This window comes from Plectropomus leopardus, chromosome 5, assembly GCF_026936395.1.
Source record: "Plectropomus leopardus strain MGB_pleo_1.0 chromosome 5, ASM2693639v1, whole genome shotgun sequence".
Lineage (NCBI taxonomy): Eukaryota > Metazoa > Chordata > Actinopteri > Perciformes > Serranidae > Plectropomus > Plectropomus leopardus.
Window position 1 is genome coordinate 5,044,714 of NC_142180.1, and position 18,303 is coordinate 5,063,016.

Genomic DNA, 18,303 nt, shown 5'->3' on the forward strand with positions numbered 1-18,303 from the left:
CTCTCTTTCCCCCTTTCACACTTACTCTGTCCTATCAATTAAAGGCCAGAAAAGCCCTAATAATTTCTTAGTACCAAACAAACAAGGAAATACTTACCACTGTTTATATCCCAGCATACCTGTGTAAGATCACAACGCCCTGATGAAAGCCACTGTGCTGAAACATGTTGATGTTTTTTTTCCTATCCTTCTGTTCTTTCCTACTTCTGTGTCTTTCGGATACAAGAGTGCCTGTGACTGCATCTAAAGACCACTCAACCACGTTTAGGTGAGCTGGTTCTTTTTGGCTTAATTATTTCTCCCTGAGCTCTTTGTGACTCCAAAGCACATTAAGATAAACACGTAAGAAGCATTGAAATGCATCTGCAGAAACTTCTGTCAGTCATTGAAATCTGATTTCCCTACCCATTCTCATTCTGAAATCATCAAACCTGCTGCTGCTTTTGGTGTAAGATCCTGATGCCAAACGCCACCTTTCAGGTCGGCATGATTTGCCGCTGGATGGCATCAGCTGAGAACGCGGCTGGACAGGACAGTTTGTGTTGTTATTATACGCTGCTGGACGGCTGCTGCTGCAGCAGCATGATATGCCGCAGGACGGCTAAGATTGAAAACTGCCGGTAATGGCATATAAGGAGTGCAAAGGTCCCTATATGGCAGGGAGGCGGGAGGGGGGTGGATCCAACAAACCCTGTACTTTCATGCAGGAGTCCAGTGTCCGCTTCTCATCTGAATGTGATGTTTTTTTTCTACACTTTACCATGTGCCTCTTTTTTTGTGCCAGCATATATATATTTGTTGACATCCCAGCATTGGTTGGTATATGATATGGTTGCCTAAACATAACCATGTGCAGCATAATCCCACCCAGTGCTTTTGTTGACATCACAGTAGCGGCATTCAGGAACGCCAACAGCAGATGCAGAAGGACACCTGGAACATAATATGTAGACTTGGAAATCCACTGCAAAGCGGTAATATGTGAGGTTTTGGATATTTTCTGATGATGCAGGATGACAAACACCAACATTGTCCAATAGACAAGTTACCTCTCAGTTGGCAGTACCTCATTTGTACTCCTCTTGGTTCGTTTGTAAAAACACAGTGTGGACAGGAACCATACGAGAACTAAAATTCAACAATATATCATTATCATCATGTACTAAGTGAACCGAACTAAAGGTGAAAGCACTCAAAAATGTTAAATATCCTTCTTTCCACCTGTATTTTTCCTGGAAAAGGAGACAGGCTTTTTGAAAGAACTCACAGGAAATTTCAAATCTAAATTTCCAGTATTCAACTATATATTCTGGACCTTCTCATACCTCAGGTAATATAGAGTTTTTTCTGTCTTGTTATTCTGCATAAATGCAAACCCTGTATGAAACAGACAGTGAGCCACCATGAGGACAAACAGTGATCTGTCTGCCGTGATGTGTACTCTGTCCTGACAGCCTACAGCAAACACTCACTCACGCCTCCTTGGGAACACTGCTGTGTCTACACACACTCACACTATTTGCATGTGTGAATAATTGCACCCTCCCAGTGTGGGTAGAGATGCCTGTTTAATCTGACACATTTAATCTGGGACAACTAGCCTCCATCTCCTCTGGGAAGTCACACTCTCCTCTCATAGATACTGTCTTCCCTCTGATTGGCCGGTGGCTGCAGGAGAGGCAGACTCGAGAGCCACAAAGAAGACAATCATCCTTGTCTGACACTGAGACACAAGCATGACTAAACACCTGCATTATCCAGATTATATCTTCTCTATTTCCCAGCGAGTGCGTTATTGATTTCTGTCGCTTTACATTTTGCATACATGACAGCGTGTCAGGTTGAATGTCACATTACAGGAAAAGATGATTTCAGAGTGAGAGCAGGGAGGATGAGGAGTGGACGATGCTGTTGTGACAGCCATTTTGATGCATTTTGTTTGATGCACGTAAATTAGATTGATGTATTTTGCATCTAAATTATTTAAAATAATAACTGACAAAATGGAATCAGAGGTGTCAAACACAGATGACAGGAATCACAGAGACACTATCCAATGATAGCTGTAAGTCTGATATCCATCAACAACTAGGTAAGGCATTTTTAAAAACATTTAGCACTGAGAATGGATTTTCTTTCCTTTTTTTTTAAATTTAGCTTAGGTGACGTACTTACAGCTTGAAATGGTAGGTCTGGGCGATAAATTGATTTTATCGATTAATTTTGAATTTATTGTTCAGGGCGATTTTTTAAAAAAAGAAAATCGCCTCCGCCACACATTACCAAAAAGACACGGTCTGGACATTCATTGGGAACTAGTTTTGGTTTTGCGCGGCAGATTTTGAACAAACCGCAGTCCTGCAAAGTTTATTTAAAGGCTGTTGTAACTAAAAGGCAGCAGTAAGACCACTTTGTTTCAACATCTCAAGCAGCTGCAGCAGCTGAGGGGGACAATGTGTCTCACGCTGAGATGCACAAGACCACGTCAGCCCAGGACAAGCCGGTAAAAAGCAGACGACATTAGTGGAAGCATTTTCCTGCTGTGTCCCGTATGACAGGACAGCAACACGCTGCAAATCTGCAGTGTTTCCCTACAATGTTAACGAGACTAGAGACCCCCCACCAGGCCTGAACGTTAGCAAGGTTTTCGTGGGACGGCAAATTACTCTTTATTTTTCCGCTTAGGAGGTAGAAGCGAACTCGCCAACCCTCCCGATTTTTCACGCCCGTAATCTCCATGGAGGACCTGGGTTCATGTCTGCCCCAATGTACAAAAGAGGGAAATCCGAGAGAACATCCACCAGCAGCTGGTTAGAGAGTAAATACTGAAAATGCACAAAATAGTTATTGTTTTGTTTTTATGAAATGTGTCTGAATACAGACTGTGCGCATCAGGGGCAGATTTAGTGATTTGGGGGGGCTGGTGCTCCAGCCCAACTGCCTTGCTTTGATTTCAGTCATTCTCTAATGTGGAGTGATGATGGGCTGATGGCAGCTGAAGAAGTTATGCTGTTCTCTAAACCCTCAATGTAACTAATATAGAGTAAAAATATATAATTTTTACTGCTAAAATCAAAAGCAAAACTTGTTTTGAGTAATTTCTTTGTCATTTCTAGTTTGTTTTAAATTAGGGAAAAAATCAATTAAAATCGTAAATCGGAGATTGTATTTTATAGGCCATATCGCCCAGCCCTATGAAATGGTAATATTTTTTATATATTTTAAATAAAACAATAACATTCTAGCCACCCCCCTCCTCTGATTAATGAAATAAAGTCCCACGATACGTGGAAGCTTAGCGATGTACTGCTGTGGAGGGGCTGCAACAAAACATTCTAACCACCTAAAGATATCCATAGGCCTATTAGTGTAATGTATTTGTACACTATATTTGAATATTTGCTGCTCTTTAACAGCTGATGGAGGTGGTGGTAGAGTAGCGACTTTGCTGTTGTGTGGAGTAAAATAACTGTTTTTCTCAATAGAGTCTGGTGTTTTTGATTGAATGGCTTCAAATTCCCATCACTAAGGGCTGTCTTTCAGCAAAGTAAGTAGTGAAAATATTCTAAATTTAGCATAAAATTAAACGGATGTTGTCTTTTTTAGGTAGCTTAAAACTAATCAATGAAGGCTGAGTTTGCTAAGCGCTGTTTGATTATATGCATGTGACAAGGCGGTTTTCTAACCCAAAGTTATTGTAAACGTGATTGTGATTACGTCCATATCATAGACTGTATAAATGATATAGGTTTATTTAGCAACTAGCTAAATGGGGGCATATCTCCACCTGCCGTGGAAGAGTCGGTCATACTTCTGTCAATAAATGGCTTCATCCCCAGTGCTTGTATACTTGGATAAGGACAAGAGTCCAGTTCGATGTCCTAATTTGGTGACTAAACTGTGAATATAAACATATTGAGTTTATACACCCCCTTGTATCAGTTTTTCACATGAGTAGCATCAATAGTGGTAACCACACAGCGCTACTACCACCAGTGCGCTGCCTATTTGTTGCTGCACATACATTAACATGTTGTTTACATGTTGTTGTTAACTACGAGACTTTAAGAGTACTTTAGTATTTCACTTATCTGTGAGGTATCTCCCTTGTGCTTTCTGAATATCAGAGTATAAACAGACCTCAGGCCAGCTTCAGATTAATCCTCAGAGGGTTTTGTTTTTGTCTCCCCACGCACGCTTGCCTGATGATAATTTATACCGTGACTTTAAGTAGATTTATTTTTATTCAGGGAATGTTCACGTTTCTAGTAACATCAAAAGAGTTTAATCATGCACGCCTTGCTTGAAAAATATGAGATGAAAATAAGGCCTGTATCTGTATTCCTGTCATTCTCAAAACATACGGGTCAAATAAAAAAGGAAATCAGAACAGGCTCACTCAAAAAAGGGACCAGCAAAATCCATTGCTGCCACTTAAAAGTCTGATATCACTGAGGTTCATTAGTTTGTAATAATGTGATTAAACCTTTGAAGTCTACATCAACATTAGTTTTTTTGTGCTGCGTTCAGAAGCTTTTCGGAAGCACTCGGAAAACTAATCAATTTGGTGTGATTTCAGTGCAGTACAGTGATAGCCTACGCTCCCAGGCCTTTATTTCCTTCAGTGTTCGCTCAGTACATACAGAGTTTGGCAAAAAGGCATTTTCTAACTCTGCCCCTTCAACCTGGAACATGCTACAGCACGATGTGAAGCTGTCCAGCTTGATCCCACTAGATTTGAAACTTATTTTAATGGCACTGGAAAAAGCATCTTGGGAAACTTGTTCTTGTTTTTAGTATTTCACTTAAATGTTGTATGTACTGTATTGATAAATCTGTCTATCTGCAGCTAATTGTTGTTAAATTGTATGTTGTCCGAAACAGGTCTCTCTTGAGAATATGACCCTGTGTCTCAGTGAGATTATCTATATAAATAAAGGTTAAATTAAATAAGCAAATAAAAAAGGCAATGAGTAACTTGGTATAAGGTGACAAGAACATGACTGGAAAATTCTGAAAAAAAAAACAAAAAACAAAACTAAAACCCCCCAGTATTTTTAAAGAGAGAGCGTGAAACAAAACTACTTTAAAAAAAATCTTTTAAAAAAGGGAAAATGTCCAGAGAACTCTATTCGTAGCACTTATTTCGTGTCATTTCCTTGCTTGCTCCTATTCTCTTTTTTGTTTTGTTGCTGATTTTCAGGTAATTTTCTTCTAACTTTTTAGTTATTTCTTGCTTATTTGGGGTAATTTCCTGTGAACTGGCTTATTGCCTTCTTTCCCTCTTTCCATGTTTTTTTTAAAAAAGAAATTAAGGCAATTAACTCAGGTTGCGAAGTGTAAATTTAACTGTAGGGAATAAGGGAATATGCTCTGCTAATTCAAGGACATGACAGGGCCTTGAGGTCATCATGTTACCTGGTCTCGAGGCCTATTTTGAACAGGGAGTTTGTTTTAGCAGTTATATTTTGACCCTTAGCATTTAAATTATGTACTTACGTGTTGCATATTCCTTAATCAATTTGGGTTTATTTAAATTAAATTACCTCACAGCAAACCTGGGGCCATGTATTAATGCACATTGTACAAACAATAGGAGGGGCAGGGGGCGAAACAAGAGCCCAGCAGATCAGTCTTGCCTCAGGGCCTCTGAGCAGGTTAACCCACGCATGTATGCCCAAGTCTAATGCACTGATGCACACATTGAAAAATGTGTCATTGACCAATAATCCAGTGGTGTGTGGTTAGAAATACTTTATCATTAACAATAAAGTTGACACATGACCTCACCCATCACCCCCTCTATTTAAAGGGGAACTTTGCGCATTGTCAAAATTTATTTATTTATGGTAGTCTAAGACAGTCCAAACATTGGTAAACATTTAAAACCACAAAACAAAGTGCTAAAATTCAAATTTTTGATGTCATAGGGTATGAAGTCTGGAGCTGTTCCAGACAATAAATGGTCAAAGATGTTCTAGATGACACCAAGAGCAGCCAGGGGCATGTTCAACACGTTCTCATCCCAAGTCGTCACATATTGCCACTTTGCAGCAAACTTCCGCATCTACATATTACGATCTAAGTATCTTTCTGCTGTTGACAGTCCGGGATGCCACAACTGTGATGTCAACACAAGCTGGGATAACACTGCATGGGGTTATGTTTAGGTAACAAAAGCACATGACAACCAATGCTGGAATGTCAACAAAAGAACATGTTGGCACAGAGGCTCGAGGTTAGGGGAAAGAGGCATATGGTAGAGTATGAATGAATGAATGAATGAATGAAAAATTAATTTCAGACATGTGAAAACAAGTTATAAAAAAAACCTCATGAACACCAAACTCCTTGATGAAAGTTGTGGGGTTTGTTGGACCCATCCACCATTCCTCCCGCCCTATCCTCCTTGCACTATTTATATAACATCGTTACCAGCAGTGTTTCAACCTGACACTGTTCTGTGGCCTAGTATGCACGCGCAACAGGTTCTGTCTGGCCACATTTTCAACTGACGCAGCCCTCTGCATATCATGCTGCCGTGGCAGGTGCCGTATAATAGCACCGCGACTGGTTCTGTCTGGCCACATTCTCAACTGATGGCGCCCATCTGTGTATCAGGCTGCATCGCCACTAGATCTGTCCAGCTGTGTTCTCATTCGAAGCCATCTAGGGGCGTATCATGTGGACGTGAAAGGAAGCTTTTGGTGTTGAGATTGTACACTTAAAGCTGTGATAATTGTCGATTTAGGAATGAGAATGGGCTTGAATGTTTTGAGTATATGGGTACATTTTCTGTTTCAGAACTGAGAACACTAAATAAAAGAAAGCTCATTTAAATTTAAAAAAGAAAAACATTCTGTGGGTACACAAAATCAGGTTCCCATACATTGCCTATTGAGCATATCCAGACTTAGAGATATGGTTGTGGATTTTTGAAGTGGGGCTGTATGAGATACTTGTGTATAGTCAGTGTATTCCAGACAGTAGCCGGTGGTCGGCGTGCTCCCGGTTTGTAGAAACAGACAGGTGCACACCACACAGCTCAGCATTACTATGCTGTACAGGGGGGTTAAAATGTGTGTGTTTTAGCCAATTTAAAAAAGGCCTACTTAAAAAAAAAAACAAGTTTAAGTGGAAGCTATATGGAGAGGATTTTCACTGCTTTACCTCGCTGACACAGTCTTTTCCCTTTGGCACTACATTTCTCACCCGCTTCATTTAAATCCCTCATGCCATTGTGACACTCGAAATACACTGGATTAAAAAATAAAATTGAATAATTTCTTTAAATAGAATTCGTCAATTGTCATGACAAAAATAAATAAACAAAATGAAATTAAATAACAGGCAGCATATGTTAATTTCCTTTTTAGTTTTGCTTTTAATTTTTGGGGATTTTTTTTTTTTTTTTTTACATATTTGTCCCCAGTCACACCAAAGAGTGCAGCCCTTACATTGTGTGCATTATGTCATGTGAGGCCCCAAAACATAGTATTGAAAATAACAATTTAAAAAAGTCTTTAAATAGAATGGTCATAACATACCATGAAAAATTAACTAATGTAAATAACAGGAAGCACATATCAATAACCAATAAGAGTTATATATAAGACCAATACTGAAATCTGAGCATATATGTGGATTCAGCATGAGGGAAAAAATTAAAAGAAAATTAAATAAGTAAGAAATAAAGCTAAAGAAAGTAAATATATAAATTGTTCTGACAATCTGGAATTACTTAAGAAGTAGACCTTACCACCACTTTAAATCCGTTTTTTGTTGCATTATTTCTTTATATAAAAAATGATACATTGTTATCAGTCCAATAACAATCTAACAATCTCCACCAGTCTCATTCTTCCTTTGGATTTCCCCCTCAGTCTTACAAAAAGCATAATAAAGTTGTTTTTTGCCCTCCTGTCTGCTCTGAACAGGCTGTACCTAAATGTTCTCTGCAGCTCCAAACTGGAGAGGCGCGCACCTGATGACACAGCAGTCTGCCGCTCTCTGTCTGCTGCTGCGTCATCAGCGCACCACGCAACTAACACTGCACTGCTCTCCCACCATACACCTCTTAAGTCTCATGCCTCCATCTTCTATTTTCTCTTATTTTAATTATTCATTTTGTTCCTAAAATGCGAGCCCATCAGAGCGCAGGGATCCATGCAGCGACTCTTTTCCAGGTCACAGTTATTACATAATTCATCACCTCTCTGCAGCCTCTGGGCATCCAACACTCAACCTCGTGTAACATAATAACACCAACCCAAATTAAAAGTCACAAATGCTGCACAAAATACCGGGTCACGCGCTGTTTTTTGCTGCAGCTGCTGTGCGCTGCACCGACCCGTCCCGTCTCCGCCGCTGGCTGGCATAATTTGCAGACAGCAGGGGGGGGAGGAGGGGTTTACTGACATCAGCACTGCCGCTCACTCCAGCACCGAGCAGGCTGCCTGTCTGCTGGACCAGCCACGCCAAACATTTCTCCTGACGGGCTCCACGGATGTCTGGGCTCGCGCTGCGGGGTTCGGGTAGTGTGGAAGCGGACGGTTCGCGCACCGAGGCACCGAAGCTGGACAACGGCTTGTCCGGGCAGTTTGAGCGGTGAGTTTGCGGCGTGTTTGCGGGCAGACTGGCGCAGGGGCGAGTTTAGTCGGGCACGCTGTCTGTCTGAAGTTGATATTCGCCGCGTCACGCTTGGTGTAACTGATAGTCTGAGCGTCTTTCTGCCAGCATGCGCAGGTTTTCCACTGCATTTTTATTATATTATTGTCTAATTTTTATCATTTCTATGCACTTAATTTAAAGCTTTTATCATGCTCTGCCTTAAATGTATCATTGACATTCAAAGAATACTTTATAATTCAATGTTTTCTTTCATTTAATTCCTAATATTTCTATCAAAGTGTGTGACATTAACCCGAGAACTTCATTTTAAGTTTGCAGGAGCGTCTGTCTGCTTCAGGAGGCTGCACAGACAATAAAGGCAAAGCAGCAGAAGAGTGCACGTAAGGACGCCCCGAATGAGAAGCCAAATTCTGCACTGCAGTGGATTTCCTCAGGTGTGTGTGGACGTGTGTGAGTGTGTTTAAGTGTGTGTCTGACTTTAGTAGACTCAATGGAGGACCCTTGTCATTAACATTGGGAGAACCTGTGGGAGCTTTGGGGCATCGTGTGGAGGTCGCCCCGTCCTCGAAAACTGTGCCATCCTTCAGCTTCAAGACCGTCCAGCCGACCCCCCCCCCAACTCCCTCTTTTTCTTTTCCCATCAGAGTAACAGTGAGTGGCTGGTTAGTCTGTCTGTTCATTCAGATCATACAGTCCTGCAGGCCTCAGACTGGAGAGCTGTGACTGACGGGTGGATTTTTGACGAGCTGCACGGATAGCTTACCCAATCTGCAGTAAAGACCGGCCGACTGTTTAATTCAGTTTCACTGAACTCTGAGGATTTTTGGATTAAGAAAGCTGAGCTTGCTCTCCATGGGGTTGTAAAACTAAAAAAAAGGTGTCACATTTCACCTCAGGGATCAGATTTGTATCATTTCCACTGTGTAATCCAACTCAGCACGACACAGCAAATCTCAGGCGTGATCACAGGTTTCCCAGGTTTTGATTCCAGTTTCACCTCAGGGATTTTTAAAGAAAAGAGTTTTCTGTATTTTTCAAGCCGTTGATTTCACTTTTAATGCAGTAAATCTCAGGCTATATTTTGGCTTCAGAACTGCCCTATAATCTCCCATTGCCATGGCATCTGACAGTTTCCAGTACCGGGCGCTCTTTGAGTACAAACGAGAGCGCGGGGATGACATCAGCCTCCAGCCAGGTGACCTGCTTACAGTCCCCAAGGCCTCGCTGATGGCAGTGGCGGGGCTGGACTACCAGGATGGAGACGAGCGGAGCCCCAAAGGCTGGCTGCACGGCACCAACGAGCGGACCAAGGAGAAGGGAGACTTTCCAGGGACTTTTGTGGAGTACGTCGGGGTGGTGAGGGTCAGCCCTCCTGCGACTAAATCTTGGACTAGGCCTGTACCGCCAACCCCAGGTGGGGCTCAGACCGCTGTGGGGGCTTCTGGAGCTGCTGCTGCTTCAGGTAAGTGCTGCCCACATGCACACAACAAAACACACCATGAGGATGTTTGGGTTCTCTTTTTGGATCTGTATGCTGGTTTATCTGTTGGATTGTAACCAACAGCAATCTGTTTTTCATGAAATGCACATAGCATTTTGTCTTTTTGGCTGTAAAAACTGATGTTAAACGTCATTGAGTGTCCAGTTCCGATGTGAGCTTTGAGTATGGTGTGCTTGGTGCTGTTTGCTTGCTTGATCAATCTGCGTACAAAACTGCTGTGTAACATGAACTTGAGTTCATCATGTTCAAAAGGTTTGAAATGGAAAGTTTAGCTCGTCTCTTTCACTCTCAGTGGAGGCATCTGGGCTGATCAGAACTGGCCTTGGGGTTTCAGGGACCCAAGGTGTGATTTTGATTTGGTGGACATCCTCTGGATCTTGATCTTCTTTACACCTTTACAAATGCATCACATTCAATATGTTTACATGCACAGTTAATCGGCGCTATCATTCTAGCTGCATTAGGCCATTTAATCGGACTACTGTCCTTGTCCCAGTATACAAGCACTGGTGGAGAGTCCATTTATTAACAGAAGGAAGTCCAACTTCACGATGGCAGGTGGTGATATGCCTCCTTTCAGCTAGTTGCAATTGGACCTTCTTCCAGTTGACCTGTTACCTCACATAACCAACAAGTTAGCAAGTGGCAAACAGGTTGTGTTTGTAACAGTGAAAACATGGATAACTTTTCGGCACTGTACATTTTGTGTGTACTCTACCCTTTACTTTATAAATTTGTTGTTTTGTTTTCCCTCCTTCTATTGTTTTTCCCATCTTTCATCTATAAATTTTTGCTGTTCTGACTTCTGGGTCAAAGCCTGACGCAGCAACTAGGAGCACTTGCAGAACACCTAGGCTAGTTCAGGTTTGGTTGAGGCGAATACACTGACGAGTAAATTGACCCCCATCCGCATTATTTAGGTGTGTTTGTCCGACTTTGGGAAAATGGACTCAGTATGATTTCAATTGGAGTGACATGTTTACATGTATTTTTAAAAGTCCACTTGAATACAGTAATTCCACTTTTATAACATCATGTAAATGTACTGACTTAAAGCTTTCTGTGCCTCATGGTGGTCCAGGGAAGTGTGAGGCCTGAATTGGTTTCCTTTTGTGCCTTTGCAGCTGTTCTGGATCTTATTTCAGTAGCTTGAGATAATGTTTTTTCCCCTGTTTTGCTTATAAAATCAAAAGCCATACTTGTTACCTATGCATTTGCATTCAAGAACCTTGTGAGACTCACAAGTTCACCTGTGACTTGGGAACAACATTTGTTTTTGAGACTCTTCCACTGTTGCCAACCTGTGTGTAAGCATTGCTTGCAAATCACTTGTGTGTAATGGGCTGCAGGGGCCTCTATTCCCGGTTGCTGTTGCTAATTGTGCTTTGAGTAAGAGGTGCATTTATCCTTAAAAATGACAACATCAAGTATGCTTTTCTTGCCAGGTAACATACTAGAATTATACAGTTTTTGAGTGCAGTCTTTACAAGCTCCATTACCTTACCATTTTATCCTCAGTTTACACAGAAATGTATTCTGCATCCTCAGACAGCTCCACTTGTACATAAATGAGACATACAATTGAGGATGTACTTCAGTATCAGCACATCATCAGCATAGGCCAGTGTTGGGCGCCTGGTGGCTCAGTGGTTAGAGCAGCGCCCCATGTGCAGAGGCTGTGTCCTCATCGCAGCGGCTGCAGGTTCGAGTCCGGCCTCTGCCCTTTGCTGCATGTCTCCCCCTCTCTCTCTACCCCTTTCATGCTCACACTGTCCTGTCGATTAAAGGCAATAAAAGCCCCAAAAAATAATCTTAAAAAAAAAACCATAGGCCAATGTCATCTTTAAAATGAATTATTGCAATCTGGCAATGTGCTTTCTTATTTTGCGCAATGAATGAATATTACATACATTGAAAAACATTGTATTTAATATCTCTGACTGTTGGTGGGACTTCACAATAGGAATGTGCATTACATGACGTTAATTTCACGACAGAAGAGACTTCACGATCACTAGAATTGCTATTTTTGGTTCCTGCCTGGAAATGGCATCTTAGGTTATGAACCAGTTTATTTTGGGGCTTGCTTTGAACAGTTGAAAATGAGGTGTGGTAACCAGAATGGAACTCATTCCATGGAAAAGGGGTATCTGAGGTGTGCATTTTAAATCGTGGACAAATAAAGCCAAAACAATCCGTAGATGCCACTAGAGACGTGATGCTGCAAGAGAAACATGGAACATTCGTCTGTTTGTAGTCACCTTCACTAGTGATTAAAAAAACCTTCTCCAAGATGTAGGGCGTAAATACAGCTTGAAGCTTTGGGACAAATGTCCCTCTCTTTGGCGGAAGAAGGCAAGTCTATTTATGTAGCACATTTCAACAACAAGGCAAATAACAGTGCTCTACATAAAATATCAAAAACATTGAGATATAGTGCAAAAGAAAAACAGTTTGAAAGGACATTTAAATACAAATAAAAAGTGGGGTTAAAAAATTAAAACAGGCAATTTTTAGACAGGTGTAAAATATAATAATAACACTTACAGTGCAGTGTAAGAAATGACTAAATATTTGAAAGTAGCTGTTGTAAAATTTTGTAACCATACCAAAAAATACAACTTGCTTCAAATTTATGTTTTTCACATGTATTTGTATAACTTTTATTTGATCTGTAGGCTGTGCTGCTGTTTACTGGAATTTCGGTTGCCTACATTAGAGGATGTTGAATTCACTCTTAATACTGCCTTTTCCCATCACTCGTCAGTCAAATTAAACTAAAGCTCCATTTCCCACTTACCCCTAACCTTTATAAGAGCACGCTTGATGATGAAATAAGTTCATATAAGGCAGACATCCGACTCTTGTGTGTTGATGAAGCTCCACCCTCCAGCCTGTGATCTATCAACTGCTGCATGAACTGTGGGAGCAGCAGATCAATGACCATATTTCCTATTGACTCTGCAGTTTTCAGACATGTTGTGGCTCCCATTTGACTCTCACTGTGATCCAGTAGCTCTCTTCAGTGTATCCATAGACTGCTTTGATTACATCAGAGTTTATGTTTATTATCTCTAATGATATCTCTTGGTGATGATCCCGCATAGAAGACAGAGTACATATTGCACACTGGCGTGTGAGCTGTGAGTATCCGTTTAGTGCAGCTGGATTTTTGATGATTTATTTAGGACTGAGCAAAAACAGGCGGTAACGAGGATAAGAGGGACTTGAGCCCTAAATGTAAAAAGCATTGCAAAACAGGCTGCCCCACTTAAAAAGCTATTCTGAAGCCTGCAGGCTTTGATTACAATTTTACAGGGTCGGGGTGGTTAGCTCTGTTTTAGCCCTGCTGCAGAGTGAGTTCAGATCTGCTGTGTTTATGGCTCTTCATTTGCTAAATAGGTCAGAGCAATGTTCTCTCCTCCCCTTCCTCCGCCGCCTCTCTGCTCTCTTTAATTGTCTGGCTGCTCGTCTGTTTTATTGGTGGGTTTGGTACGTCTCCTATAAATAACATCCCTACCGCTCCGGGCTGGGGCAAATGTCTCATTTCTATATGTCCTTGCTCGATGTGCTGATGCTGGTTATAACACGTGTACTACCCGGGCCACTCATCCCTCCCTCTTCGACGCCATCCATCCATACATCCATGCATCCATACATCCATCCAGAGTCCTGCAGCCACACAAGGCTGTATTTGTCCTGAATAATTGATTGGCTGACGCACTGCTGGCCTGACATGCTACATTCCTACAGTCACAAATCATCAGTAGTTGTGGTGGTGAAGTAGCAGCAGCAGCACAGGGAGGCCTGTGCACAGGGAAGCTAGCTGATTTGCATCCTCCATAATGCTGACACTCCGGCACGCCCTGCTCTGTTTCAGCACTTAAACAGCACTCCTGAGGGTTTTTCTGGGATTGATCAGGAATCACTGGTTGATTGAAATAAAATGTGTGTGCATCTGACCATGCAACTCACTATGTTCAAATTAAAGGATCTCTCTGCAGATTATTTTGCTGAAAATCATAGTTTTTGTTTGACAGCAAATTTATAGCACACTTTGTTCCATCTCTGGGCATTGTGCTCATTTTAGTATCGTAATACATAGTCACAGTCACTTGTCCATCTCAGTTCACCATTGCTATTTAAATGATACACATTCACAATTTGTCAGCATGTGCCATTGCATGCGCTGACTTTAAAGAGTGTAGAAACCATGTCAAAACAGCAGTATTTCATAATACGTGTAGTGTAGCATGGTGTAGTGTTAAATGTTCTTTGAGTGGTTGGAAGATGACATCACGCCTGCAGCATGTTCACAAAATACATTTTTCGCTATTAAAGAGAAAGTGAAGTGCAGAAAAAAGGTATCAGTAATGAACACCAGGTATCAGTGCCCGAATCTTTGAAAATGTTAACGACGCCCAAACCTTAGCAGTCAGTTCCAGTCAGAATATTTTGCTGCATATCCATCAACACTCTCAGTATAATATCTTTGGAATCAAAAGTAACTGTGACGAACAAGTACATAGGCCCTAGATCTGTTTAACATTTCCACCGCAGACAGTACTCTTACATGTGGGTGGGGTTTTGTCACTTGCTTCTCCATCCAGCAGTACTCGCTGTATTTCCTGGTTCACAGATGATACAGAGTGAAGTCTGCTCTCCGTTTATCGTACAAAGAAGGGGGCTCCACAGCAGCATTTTGGCTGGAGTGAGAGTCTCTCTATGGGATATTTATAAATAGCTGGTTTGTGCATTGACTCCTTGTCAGGCAAGAGCAGGGGTTTAGTGCTGCTGGTACACACAGGAACAACGCCCCAGCAAGTTTTTTTCTCCAAGTGAGGATTAGAATGCAGTTCTCATAATCAGGTCACAATTAATGTAAATCTTCCATTTCACTTGGAAGATCCACTCACCGCTAAAAGTGTATGTGATCCAAGAAAGACAATAAAAACAGATGACGTGGTCAACATTGTCATATTGAAATTTAAGGTGTGTCGATGGATTCATGTCGACAGCTCAACATACAAATGAGCATTCTACTTTTCTCAGTCTCCAGCTGCTGCTAGAGGCTGCAAAGAGCCTTTCATTCTATAGTTATGTTTTACTAATGTATGAAATTGATGTCATGGTATTAACAGTGGTTAAAGCAGCCACAGCTCAGCCTTAAGCACAGAGTGTTTATTCTTTACTGATCAATCAACGGACTGTAGTGTTCCTCGCTCCACCTTTTAGTCCTGGATCTGTGTGCCAGATACCCCAAATAGAGGTTGACGAGAAATGGGGAGCTAAAGGAAAGGTCCCAAAGGTAACACCCACAACTTTTCATAATGGAAATGCAAAAAATGTGTACCGAAGTTAAGTGAACTGACCTGCATGGTGGAATTGCAGCTTAGGTGGTTTTTGGCCCCTGTACTCCACATGTCTACTCTACATGTTCTTTGGGAAGATACTTAACCCCAAATTGCTCCCAATGTCTGTGCCATCAGTGTGTGAGTGTGTGAATATCTGAGCAGCTGGCAGCTTGTATGGTAGCCTCGGCCACCAGTGTAAGAATGTGTGTGTAAATAGGGGAATGGGTGAATGGTGCTTGGGTTGAAAATCACTTTGAGTGGTTGCTTAGACAAGAAAAATGCTATATAATTTCCATAGCCATTATACTGTATTTACCCTTCCTCTCCTCCTCCTGTCTTTCCTTTGCTCTTCTGCCACTTGTCCTCAACAGTTCAGCTTTCTCCCAGCGGTCGTGCTGATTAAATCAGGTGTGATACCTAATAGCTCTAACAGGGCTCATAGCACTAATCAACGCGTAACACTATCTGACACCATGCAATTGTGAACACCCTGCTACATTTCCCAACCTGACGCCTTCCCCTTCCCCGAGGGGAGCTGTTTGCGGGCCCCATGCAACATTAATTATGACAGTAAGCTAATGAATCCCGGATGGTCTCCTCGTCACTATCTACCCACAGGTATAAGAAGAAATGTTAAGGTAATCAGAGCTCATGCTGAATCTAACAGGCTAATCGCATGTAGTGCACTGCTCGGCTGTGATAAGGCAGAACACGTCTTTTATCTCCTGATGAGTCTTGTATCTCACTTCACTGTGTTCCTCTTTTATGTAAATGAGGGATGCAATTAGATGTAAACTGGGAGACTAGACATCACTGGTTGGTTCTGCCCAAAGGCTTTGATTGGAAGAGCTGGTCAAGTAAAAGAAATGTAACACAACCTCCTTCATTTCATCACCACAGAGAGGTTTAGTGTTTGACACGAACACGAAGGCCTTACTTCAGAGCAGGAAGTTAAGGGGTTCTTTGTATGAACCATTAAACCAAGTCTGAATCCTCAAACAGCTGTTTGAAGAAATGAGGACTGGACAAGATGTCTTCACCCTGAAGGTCTGAATTTCAAATAGGTTCTCACAAAGATGTACGTACATAGATACATACAGGTAATAGAGGTACAAGACCAGACACATGCACTCTGGCCTCTCTTTTTAAGTCACTACGTGCTGGTGGAAAGACCTGAAAAGTTGGAGCAACCTGAAAATAATGTCTGTTGTCCCTAAACTGGTGTGTCAGTTACTTTATCTGCAAAATTTCAGTTGATTGAATATTGACTTTGAATCATTTATACTTTGCCATTCTTTTGATTGGGACATAATCTTAGGTTTATTTGGAGACTAATTCTGCTATGTCTTCTCTTGTCGTCCCAAAAAACACATGAACTCTCGAGCAAACAAACACAGCTTATGCCGCTCATCTCCTCTCCCACTCCACCAACATTTGATCTCCTTCATGTTGCGGAAACCAGCCTTAATTCAACAGTAAATTGTACATGGCCTGTTAGACACTAGTGGCTCCATTAGTCCATTTATAATAATATATTGATCAAGTTGTTATATTGCATATTACTAATGCAATATAAGTTGGATTTTGTGCTGTGATGCGGTCTGCACAGGTTGCTGATGTTTTACCAGAACGGGTCATATTGACAAATGTTGGTTCAGCCAGTTTGCATATCTCGCAAAACCTCAAATCATCCCAACTCTACCGAGCGGCTGGCAGACGGTCCGTGTGGAGAGCAAAAGAGGTGTGTATGGCTATTGTCTGTCAACGACTCAACTTTTTCTTGTTTTCTTTTTTTTTCTGTTTAAACTTACCTGCATTCATATGCCAGGGTTTTCCACACAATAATTTGTTTGTGGTGGGCTGCAAATACATGAATGTATATATTGTTTGCTATTGGAATGTATATATTGTTTGGTTATTTATAACACACATAGGGCGGAGATGGCAAAACGGAACGTCAGGCACATTGAAAGTGAAACTTAACTGTTCATTCTGCTGGCTCATGGAGAACTCCGCCTGCTGCGCTGAGTTCACAGACCTGCAAAAACATCTGAATTTAGGGACACACGGGCATTTAAAAGAATAATAAATATTTAAATAAAAACTGAACCTGACTCCCCCAGGAAAAGTGTGCAGTTAAGAAATAGTAGTTATTCATATTAAGCATCTATGCATAATATGAAAGATCTGACATATTAAAGATTTATTTAGATGAAAAAGATAAAGATGAAAAGTAAAATGTCATTGTGCTTTCAAACTGAAAACATGAAGACATGATTCATAGGACATGAGGCTGGACAAAGAGCCTATCATTACCTTCAGGTTGGCCTCTGCTATTGTTTGTGTTTTACCTGCCACACACACATCAAACAGAGACTGTCAATAGCAATCACAGTTTTTAATTGAGGAGCGAGCAGCTTGAGTGTATCCGTGTCCTCAGAGGTGCGTCCGTGCCGTGCAGGGCAGCTGATCAATGTGATGAGGGAGGTGATGAAACGCTGCTTCACTTGATAATGACTGAGAGATCAAACACAATGAGAGAGAGACGGGAGGGACAGCAGGAAAACACACAGAGCAGTAATTACCAGCCTCGCAGAATGTCTGTGTAATGACGAGCGTGGATGTGTGTGTTCGTCTAGGTGTGTTAGCGTTGGCAGCCTGTGATCAGCTCTGCACTCGCTGCTGTGCGATGAGTTCAGGGGATCGATGATGGCAGTCTTGGCCTAACAAGCTAACCACTTTAAATGGCCTCATTTGTAGGTTTATATTTAGTCTGTCTCTTAGCTCTTTGTTTGGACTCTAATGGCCTTTGATGTG

General features: G+C 41.6%; 1 protein-coding gene across 5 annotated transcripts in view; it reads left to right on the plus strand.

Annotated features, from left to right (window-relative positions):
* The window catches only part of pik3r3b (phosphoinositide-3-kinase, regulatory subunit 3b (gamma)), a 316,493-nt gene that overhangs the window by 22,689 nt on the left and 275,501 nt on the right, over positions 1-18,303 (plus strand). The window contains exons 1-3 of one of the 5 annotated variants that reach the window (XM_088077410.1): positions 8,373-8,607; positions 8,943-9,065; positions 9,762-10,093. In XM_088077410.1, coding sequence (XP_087933536.1) covers positions 9,859-10,093 — 235 coding nt within the window. In that variant the 5' untranslated portion in view covers positions 8,373-8,607; positions 8,943-9,065; positions 9,762-9,858. Of the gene's footprint in view, positions 1-8,362; positions 8,608-8,942; positions 10,094-18,303 lie in introns of those variants that run through there. The other 4 variants (XM_088077406.1, XM_088077408.1, XM_088077409.1 and 1 more) reach the window with 4 other exon arrangements.